This window comes from Anabrus simplex, chromosome 1, assembly GCF_040414725.1.
Source record: "Anabrus simplex isolate iqAnaSimp1 chromosome 1, ASM4041472v1, whole genome shotgun sequence".
In the NCBI taxonomy this organism is placed as follows: Eukaryota; Metazoa; Arthropoda; class Insecta; order Orthoptera; family Tettigoniidae; genus Anabrus; species Anabrus simplex.
In genome coordinates this window covers 1,459,417,301-1,459,428,621 of record NC_090265.1, presented here as the reverse complement: position 1 = coordinate 1,459,428,621, position 11,321 = coordinate 1,459,417,301, and the positions used below count along the sequence as shown (strand labels likewise).

Below are 11,321 nucleotides of genomic sequence, written 5' to 3'. Positions count from 1 at the left end.
AGTAATGCGAAATTCGACATACAGATTACTTACTTCGTCTTTTCCGTTAAAATACAAGACCTTTAACTATGAAGAACGGCATTTTGTTTATTAATCTTATGATCTATAATCATCTTAACTTGTAAGTCTCCTTTATTGTGTACGATATTTGTTTGATAACAAGCATTATTTCAGAGTTCGCAGTATTTAGTGCGAATAAATTATTTTGTCGTGTGATTGAGGAAAATTATTTGAAGTGATATCACCTCAGCGATTTCCTGTAAAAAATAGAAAAATGGCAAGGAAATCTTCACTTTTATCTGTGTTACTTCCCAGTAAAATCGGGAAGGGTAGGATAACCGAAGGCTACGAATAAAGTTCATTTGCTCATTCGGTTCGTTTTTCTAGATGACAATGTGACTCGTCAAATACATTTCAAGAAAAAATACAAAATAAAAACTGAGGTTTCAACGAAGAGTGCACAGTTAATCATTCCATGTTTCATATGGAAAACGTCATACGATTAATTTGATCACAGTATTTGGAGTCATGGTATTGTGAGCTATTCATCGTATGTGATTAATTCAAATCGAATTACGCTACAACATGTAACTCCTAGGTTTAATAAAAATCCCTCTCCATACATTGGAGATCGGTATTGTACATGCATTTATGAGGTCATAACTCGTTAATGAAATCACATCATGATAATGGCATCACATTTGTTCAGTGAGTGAACATTTATTATCTGTCCTGATACTTTGAACAGACACATTATGTTCCTGGTGCATGTCCAATTGTTCATTGAAAATCAGTCTAAAGATGGGATGATTACATTATATTTTAATTAACCTCTTAAACAAGAAAGTATTATGTAAAACTAGCTGTAGTGCCCGGCTTTAATATTTACTTTTAGGATTTATTTTACCTGTTTGAAGTGACTTTTTTGTGACGCTGACTGATAGTTCACGAACATTTTTTGTAGATTTAGAAATATTGTTACGTATATAATTTTAAGCTAAAATTTGAGATTATTTAGTTTCGTGTTCAACTATTTTCTTGTGGGACCACAGATTGTCTGTGAAGTAGATGATCCTTTCAAACAAATAATACAAGTAAGTTATAACTGTATGGATTTACGCGTCGTGCTAAATATGTGATGAACACAATTCGAACTCACTGGGACTGTCACCGAAAACTTTCAGATCGATACTTCTCTCGGTGTCTGGCTCCAAGGCTAAATGGTTAGCGTGCTGGCCTTTGGTCACAGGGTTCCGGGTTCGATTCCCGGCAGGGTCGGGAATTTTAACCATCATTGGTTAATTTCGCTAGCACTGGGCTGGGTGTATGTGTCGTCTTCATCATCATTTCATCCTCATCACGACGCGCAGGTCGTCTACGGGTGTCAAATCAAAAGACCTGCACCTGGCGAGCCGAACATGTCCTCGGACACTCCCGGCACTAAAAGCCATACGCCATTTAATTTTTTTTTTCTCTCGGTCATTTTGAACATTTTCTTTTTCACCACTTGTGAACCCCCCATGTCGATGGAGGATGAACTTGGACTTAAACAACATCCATAATAATTCATGAGGTATATTTTTGAGCTTATGCCGTGTAATTAATTACAAAATACACTCAACGCGTTTCGAAAGGAACCTTGCCTTTCTTCATCAGAAGACAACAGAGAAATGAAACGACGCATAACAGGTTGCTAGGAGAAAGCAACAAGGAACTTGAAATAGTGCCCTAAGATGTAAACAGGACGCCATTTTAGCCCCAGCTAGAGACAACGAATGGCAACAGTAAAGCATTACTCTCTAATGGTTCTGATAATAGGTAGCCATAATTCAGTGAGGTTGTAGCCTGTATCGCGGCTGAAGTTGGATTTCAAAAATTTCCGGAGTGTTACTATTCATCCTAGCGACCCCGAAATCAATGGATTCGACGCTATTATCGATTATTTTTATATTTAACTCCCCCCCCTCGCCCCCTTCACGAAGGGGGCTGACTTGGACTTTTAAAAATTCCGGCGTGTCACTATTCATGTCAGCGAACCCGAAAACTATGTACTCGACACTATTTTCTATTAATTTTATATATAACCCCCCTGACCCCACCCCTAACGGTGCTAGGGATGGCTTACCCCCACGGTGCTCATCTCCAGATAGTAAGTTATGAGTGTACCAAATTTCTGTGATTTTGCTTCAGTGGTTTAGGAGGTGATGTGTCATTTACATACATACAAACATACAAACATTCATTTTTATATATAGAGATTCTGCTTTACATTGTGCCCAAAAATTACACCCTCTTCAGTGATGAATAATGTGTCACTTCATTTAACAATTGAATAAATTATTTTGTGAGATTTGTGGCAGAATCCAACTTGCACTTCTTTTAGAATATGTTTAGGGTAACTTTTCTATCTCTAGGAGACATTTTTTACAATTTGCTTTACTTCGCTCCAACACAGATAGGTCCTATTGCGATGATGGGATAGGAAAGGGCTAGGAGTGGGAAGGAAACAGCCGTGGCCTTAATTAAGGTACAGCCTCGGTATTTGCTTGGTGTGAAAATAGGAAATCACGGAAAACCATTTTCAGGGCTGCTGACAGTGGGGTTCAAACCCACTATCTCCCGAATGCAAGCTACGTGACCCAAACCGCACAGCCACTTACTCGGTACTCTCTCCAGGAGAGTGTCAAACAATGGATTGCTGTAACTCTTACCAACCAGTTTTTTATGTATGGTGCTTGTCGAAGATTTTGTTTAACCTGAACGGACGGAAATAGCAGTTTAGACAGATTTATACATAAGCATCCTGAGAAATGGTACAAAACTGGACCAGATAGATAATTTCAAGTATTTAAGATGTGTGTTCTCCCAAGATGGTAATATAGTAAGATTGTATCCAGGTGCAGTAGATATATGGGCCAAAAATCACGGATTAAAATTAAACCCATCAAAATCCCAGGCAATAATTATTGGTTACCCTAAATTACTTTGCAAACTCAATCGAACAGCGTCACCACAGTTGTCCATAAGTGGTACCCCCATACAACATAGCCAAAATATAAGAAATCTTGGTATAATATTTGACGAACATCTGTCCTGGTCTGCCCAAACTATATCTGTGTGTAGAAATATATACGGAACGCTACACTGTCTCAGTAAATTCAAATTCTCTTTCCTTTTTAAACTAAAGAAAATCACTTGCATTACCTCATTTTGATTATTGCGATATAGTTTACAACAAGCTAGGAGTAGACTGGGGAAGGAAATTACAGTGTGCTCAGAATGCTTGTATAAGACCATGTTACACCGTCTTACACACTGCTCGGGTGGCTTCGCCTGAAAGAACGACGCACACTTCATACTCTTTGGTTTTTGCATAATATTCTTAAAACTTCTGAATCAGCCTATCGCATCAAGCTCCTCTCCACAGACCATAACAAAAATACCCGATCTTGTAGCACCATGTGTTTATCCCTTCCTGTACACAGAACAGCAATCTACACGAAATCATTCACCGTTGCCGCAGCCCGACAATGGAATCTCTTACCAGTGGACGTCAGAAGCATCTCCAGCAGCTCAGCTTTTAAACATGCCTGTGTCGAAATGCTAGGTAAACATGCATGAATAATCAAATTATGACCTAAAAACACCACCTTCTACCACCACTTCATCATTATTTCCCTCTTCCTTTCACAGATCTTCTTCTTCTAATTCTTACTAATCCTTCTCTTCATCTCTCAACTGAAGGCGATATTTCGGTGTACTGTAGAAATGTATACATTTTCTAAACTTTCTCTTAAGTAGTAGTTATAATACTCATTATTCATATATTTTAATGTACTCTACGTACGATGTGTATTATATAGACGATATAATTTGTTTTAAGTGTGGTTACTTTTATTAATAATATTACTGTTATTATTGTTAATATTATCATATTGTGGTCATCAGTAGTTATTATTAAGTGTTCTAGGTTAAGACTGGTTAAGTTTAAGAAAGAGAGTACATCCCTAACTTTGCCAGAATAAATAAAACATATTATTATTATTATTATTATTATTATTATTATTATTATTATTATTATTATTATTATTATTATTATTATTATTATTATTATTAACAGTGCAAGAAGGAAGTCAGCTCCTGGACGAAACTATCTTTACATCGGTCTATTTTCAGACCAACTTTGCTTTACATGAGAGTAAGCTGGGTGGACTCAGGATATATTATTCTTAAGTTAGAAGTAACATGCATGAGAGTAGCGAGAGTGATTGCGGGTACAAACAGGTGGGAACAATGACAGGAGGGTACTCGGAATGAGGAGATAAAGGCTAAGTTAGGAATTAACTCAATGGATGAAGCTGTACGCATAAACCGGGTTTGGTGGTGGGGTCATGTGAGGCGAATGGAGGAAGATGGGTTACCTAGGAGAATAATGGACTCTGTTATGGAAGGTAAGAGAAGTAGAGAGAGACCAAGACGACGATGCTTAGACTCAGTTTGTAACGATTTAAAGATAAGAGGTATAGAACTAAATGAGGCCACAGCACTAGATGAAAACAGAGGATTTTTGCGACGTTTAGTAAATTCACAGAGGCTTGCAGACTGAACGTTGAAAGCATAACGGTCTATCATGATGATGTATGTTTGTATGTATGTATGTATGTATGTATGTATGTATGTATGTATCAAGGATAAAAATTATTTCCTAGCGACCCAATGGTTTGTAAACTTCATACTTGTACATTGATTAAAAATTTACTATCTTGCTTGCTAGAGTCTTTTTCTTTGTTGCCTTTTATTTTATTGTTCTAGCTGGTGGGGTTCAGTAAGCAATCCGAATATAAACTACACAGCTGTTATCTTCAATAAAACACAGTACTGACCTTAGTTCTCACATTGTTTCAGCTTGTGATATTCCACGTATCCAAAGGCCCATTCTACGAGGAATTCTACCAGTGTGTCACTTATGGATTCTACACTGAACCATGGCAGGAACAGCTCTATACAACTTTCAGTTTGGTGTGCATGTTCATCTTACCACTTGTGATACTCATCTCGACGTACGTGTCCACCATAGTCACCATCTCTCGTGAGTATTCTACCAGAGCAATCAATTCTCACTTCCATTTAACGTCACACGCCAATTTCTGGATTATATTGAATTTTTATTCAGAAGAATCAGTGAATTGTACTATTACTTGTGATATCATAAACGAAAATGTCTGGTTCCTTGGGCGAATGGTCAGCGAAGCGCTCTTCGGTACCGATTGACCTGGGTTTAATACACGGCTGGATCGGAGATTTTAACCTTAAATGGTCAATTCCCTTAGCTCGGACACTATGTATTTTTACTGTCAATCAATCACTACTGATCTGCATTAAATGCAGTCGCCCAGGTGGCAGATTCCCCATCTGTAGCTTTCCTAGAATTTTCTTAAATGATTGCAAAGAAATTGGAAATTCATTGAACATCTCCCTTGGTAAGTTATTCCAATCCCTAACTCTTCTTCCTATAAACGAATATTTGCCCCAATTTGTCCTCTTGAATTCCAACTTTATCTTCATATTGTGAACTTTCCTACTTTTAAAGACACCACCCAAACTTATTCGTCTACTGATGTCCCCCCACGCAATCTCTCCACTAACAGCTCGGAACATACCACTTAGTCGAGCAGCTCGTCTCCTTTCTCCCAAGTCTTTCCAGCCCAAACTTTGCAACATTTTTGTAACGCTACTCTTTTATCGGAAATAGTCCAGAACAAATCGAGGTGCTATTCTTTGGACTTTTCCAGTTCTTGAATCAAGCAATCCTGGTGAGGGTCCCATACACTGGAACCATACTCTAGTTGGGGGTCTTACCAGAGACTTATATGCCCTTTCCTTTACATCCTTACTACAACCCCTAAATACCCTCATAACCATGTGCAGAGATCTGTACCCTTTATATACAATCATATTTATGTGATTAACCAAATGAAGATCTTTTTTTGTATTAATACCTAGGTATGTACAATGATCCCCAAAGGGAACTTTCACCCCATCAACGCAGTAATTAAAACTGAGAGGATTTTGCCTATTTGTGAAACTCACAACCTGACTTTTAACCCCGTTTATCAACATACCATCTCATAGCATTATCGAGGTCATTTTGCAGTTGCTCACAATTCTATAACTTATTTATTACTCTGTACAGAATAACATCATGTGCAGAAAGCCTTATCTCTGATTCCACTTCTTTGCACATATCATTGATATATACAGTATATAAGAAAACATAAAGGTCCAAAAATACTGTCTTGAGGAATTCCCCTCTTAATTATTACAGGGACAGGTAAAGCGCCTCCTCTGATTCTCTGAATTCTGTTTTCTAGAAACAGAGTCACCCATTCAGTCCCTCTTTTGTCAAATCCAATTGCACTCATTTTTGCCAGTAGTCTCTCATCAGTCTCCCAACAATCTATTCATACTGCTGACTGAATACTTCTGCCTTTTGAAGATCCTCGCATACACATTCCCCTTGTTCATTAATGATTCCTGGAATATCCTTCTTGGAACCTGTTTCTGCCTTAAAGCACCTGTACACACTCTTCCATTTTCACTAAAATTGGTACTGCCGCCAGTTATAAGAACTAATCAGAGGTGATTAAAATTCCCCACCCGGCTGGAAATCGAACCCAGTGCCCTATGACCCGAAGGCCTCAACGCTGACCATTCAGCCACCCCAACATCACTCCAACTCATACACCACACACGACGCTATCCTCTACTACAATAACACGCAGTTCCGTACACATGGCAGGTGCCACCCACTCTCATAGTAGGGTCTGCCTTCGAAGGGCTACGCCAGACCAGAAATAGCCTCACGTAATTATTATTATTATTATTATTATTATTATTATTATTATTATTATTATTATTATTATTATTATTATTATTATTGTTGTTGTTCCGGCGATACTGTGGTGAACAGAGGTGAAAGAAGGTGCGGGCATGAATGGGTGGATACAGAAAAGATTAAATAATCATTTATCATGTTAAAATTCGGAATATATTTCCTTCCTAGGTCTTTTCTTTTCAGTTTATACACTTTGCCAAGCAATAACAAATAGTCAGGTACAAAAGTTTAGCTCATAAGCTCGAGAAAAGTCTACAACAGACAACATAAATTTAGCTTGAAGCTCCCCCGTTACAACTTCAACAAGAGCACTACTGCTCCCTTCAATAACTAATCAAGGAGACTGAGCTCGAAAATTAACAACAGTAGGACGAGCGCCGTTGCTTCACTCAGTACTCTCTAGGATACTAATCTCCAGGCTTCTTAAAGACACAATCTACATTTTACCAAAACCAAACAGAAGTCACTGTCTTATCTGCTCAACAGTTACATTTAAAAGAAAATGAATCATGGAAGTTAACTTTAATAGGGATAACAAGTACCCATTCTACGTGGCCTTAGTTAAGAAAGAAAAGGTTGAAGTTACTGCCCGAAAAACAAAATGTTATGAGGCGAACACTTGCACTCCTCTGAAATACACTTGAAAAATACCTAAAACCGTATTTGGGCTGATGGCCCTAAGTTACAGAGGCTAAGCCTATACTACGGTGGTGACCAGATGGAGAAAAAGTTTAAATTACAAGGAAAAGATTAATTTAGAGCTTACGATCAAGCTTGAGGAGAATATAAGAGGGTTCTCACTTCTCCAGGAATTAACCTGGTACTCATTTTTGGTGTAGGCTGAGTGAACCTCAGGGCCATACGCACCTCCGGAAGGGGAAATCTCGTTTCTTAAATTTTACGACTTCCTGACGGGGATTCGAACCCTTCCTGGCGAACCGAGCACGCCTTTACCGCCTCGGCCAGGCAGCCACATAACGAATCAATAATAATAATAATAATAATAATAATAATAATAATAATAATAATAATAATAATAATAATAATAATAATAATAATAATAATGATAATAATAATAATAATAATAATAATAATAATAATAATAATAATAATAATAATAATAATAATCAGAGGTGATTAAAATTCCCCACCCAGTGCCCTATGAACCGAAGGCCTCAACGCTGACCATTCAGCCACCCCAACATCACTCCAACTCATACATCACACACGACGCTAACCTCTACTACAATAACACGCAGTTCCGAAACCTTCCCCTCGAGTTAACTTTCTGAGACTATTACATAATTACATTATGTCTGCTATTACCTTGTACTGTTAGACCTTCCGTAGATCGACGAGGTAAGCCCTCCCTTGCCTCCTCTACTAACACACTCTACTGCTGGACTGGAGCGATCGAAAGACAATATGGCCCCAGCGGTCCCAGCTTTTATAGCTGAGAGGAAGATTCCAGATTTCTCTGGGATGAAGCCCTGAGACACCTACAATTTCCATTGGACAATCAAATACATATCAAAATCCCTGATTGGTTATTTAAAGAAATGTACAAAATTTCTTTTTGTCTACAATTTTAAGCTGGTGGGAAGAGATAGAACTGCTGATAACCTTAGAACACCAAAAACAATCTACAAACAACACAGTTTAGGAAACCAATGTTTACAAAATTTCTCTAAGAAATTAATTGTCCATCCTCATATCAGAGGGAGCACATAAACTGATACTAGAGATATCTGTCGATGAATGTTCAAACTTCTTCAGAAATGAGTTTCATTTTTTATGTTATAGATGGCCTTCTAAAAGGCGCTTAATTTAAATGCATGGAGAGGGTGTACCTCCGGTATTATTATTATTATTATTATTATTATTATTATTATTATTATTATTATTATTATTATTATTATTATTATTATTATTATTATTATTATTATTATTGATTAGTTATGTGGCTGCCTGGCCGAGCGGTAAAGGCGTGCTCGGTTCGCCAGGGAGGACGTGGGATCGAATCCCCGTCAGGAAGTCGTAAAATTTAAGAAACGAGATTTCCACTTCCGGAGGTGCGTATGGCCCTGAGATTCACTCAGCCTACACCAAAAATGAGTACCAGGTTAATTCCTGGGGAGAAAGGCGGCCGGGCGTAGAGCTAACCACTATACCCCATCACGTGCCGAGGTTAACAATGGTAGAAGCCTTTACCTTCCACTCCTCCAAGGGCTTTCATGGCTTGTACGGAGGTGACTTTGCTTTTTTTTATTGATTCGTTATGCCCAACTAAGGAGCGCGTATGAAGTTTATTAGCATTTTCCTTCTTGTCTTCCATAAATGAATTCATCATTTTGCTGTGCTTCTTTTTGCGTTCTTCCGCCCTTCCTGTAGCTTATTTAGGTTGATCATCAAATTTGAGTTTGTTTATGAAATTACTGATTTTATTCTGCCTTGCAAGATTTCTACATGTATACCAATTTCCTGAAGATCGTTGTTTATTTCTGCAAGCCAGTTGTGATTTTTTAGAGAAACTGCGAAATTTAGTATTTTCGTTGTTAGCCTATTGTTATCCATCCTGATCAGGTGACCATAGAATTTTAATCTTCTTTTTCTAATAGTGTCTGTGACTTTTTCTGCTACTTAATAGGTTTCCTGTGATTCCCTATTCATCGAAATACCATGTTTGCATTTACCCATTGCACTACAGCCCTTGAAGGACCTTGGCCTACCAAGCGACCGCTGCTCAGCCTGAAGGCCTGCAGATTACGAGGTGTCGTGTGGTTAGCACGACAAATCCTCTCGGCCGTTATTCTTGTTTTTCTACACTGGGGTCGCTATCTCACCGTCAGATAGCTCCTCAATTCTAATCACGTAGGCTGAGTGGACCTCGAACCAGCCCTCAGGTCCAGGTAAAAATCCCTGTCTTGGGCGGGAATCGAACCCGAGACCTCCGGGTAAGAGCTCCTACACCACAGGGTCGGCATTTTCGCATTAGGTCCTATAATTTTCCTGCGAAGTTTCTTCGCTTGTTTTTCGATGTTTTTTATTTGTAATCTGTCAGAAATCATCATAGTTTCTGACGCAGAAAGGGCTTCTGGTTTGACAGCTGTGTTGTAGTGTAGTAATTTTGCGTTTTGGGAATTTTTGTTGTTGTTGTTGTTGTATCTGCTTCAGACAATTTTGTATGCTTTTTGTAATTTTGTAATTCTTTCTTTCATTGCTTGCTGATTCATCCCGTTTGGTTGCATAATTTCGCCTAGGTATTTGATTTATATAATTAGAAGATTTCCCCATATCCAGTGATTAGAGGATGGTTGTTAAATCCTAATTTTGTACCTTCCATATACTTTGTCTTTCCATATGAAATTTAGAGACCTTTCATGTTTTCTACGGACTAGAGTACTTCTTGTTTGCTGTTGGAGAAGATTGCCGAGTAATTTGCAATGGCGAGGCAATCACAGTGATTTTTTTAGAAGTCTACCAATATTGATCCCTTTAGTCTCATTTTTCCATTCTCGAACCACTTCTTCCAGAATTAGATGGAATAGTAGTGGTGATCTGACCCCTGTTTTAATTTTGAATGGCTCTGAAATTTCTCCTGAAAATTTAACTTTCGCTGTTGTTCCTGTTAGAGTTTATTGATCAATTCCCTTTTTTTTTTGTCGACTTGAAATTCTTCAATTATTTTGAATAGAGTCTGTCGGCCTATTGAATCATAAGCTTTTTTGAAGTCAACGAAGGTAATTATTGCTTGTTTTGTTTATGAATTCTTAAAACAGTTTCTAGGTTTAAGATTTGTTCTGGGCATGATCTTCCTTTTCGAAACCCTACCTGATATTCTCCAGTGAGATGGTAGGTTTGTTTTTCTAATCTATTCAATAGGGCTTTAGAGAAAATTTTGTAGACGACTGATAGTAAGGAAATCCCTCTGTAATTGTTTATATCTGATTTATCCCCTTTCTTGTGGAGTGAGTGAATTAGTGCACATTTCCAGACTTCTGAAATTTTCTCACTATTCCTAATGTTCTATATGATTTTCTGAATTGCGTAAGCCATTTTCTCACCATTTTCAACATTTCAGCAATTACTGTTGCTTCAATTCTTGAATTATTCGCTTGATTTCTACTAGAGTTGTAGGTTTTGAGTCCGGAAATGGTGTAGATTTTTCAAAGGTTAATTGGTTTTGTAGACTTTCGCAATTAAAGAGACATTTAAAGTAGTCTACAAGAAGTTTGCAATTGTCCTTGTTGTTTGTTTCTAATGATCCGTCTGGACGTTTGAAGCAAAGATTCGGTGCTTGGTAATTTTGGAGTTCTGCTTTAAAATTCTTGTTGTTTTTCTGGAAGTCTTGGTCTATTTCATTCAGACTGGTTTGGTCTTGTTTTCGGATGTTTCCTTCTGTACTTAAAGGAATTCTTGCAATTTG

The 11,321-nt window shown here is 37.8% G+C and overlaps 1 protein-coding gene across 1 annotated transcript in view; it reads left to right on the top strand.

The window, feature by feature from the left end:
* The first annotated feature begins 689 nt into the window (after positions 1-689).
* LOC136860872 (gonadotropin-releasing hormone receptor) overlaps positions 690-11,321 on the top strand; it is a 141,233-nt gene continuing 130,601 nt past the window's right edge. The window contains exons 1-2 of the mRNA XM_068225999.1: positions 690-708; positions 4,877-5,089. Coding sequence (XP_068082100.1) covers positions 690-708; positions 4,877-5,089 — 232 coding nt within the window. The remainder of the gene's footprint in view (positions 709-4,876; positions 5,090-11,321) is intronic.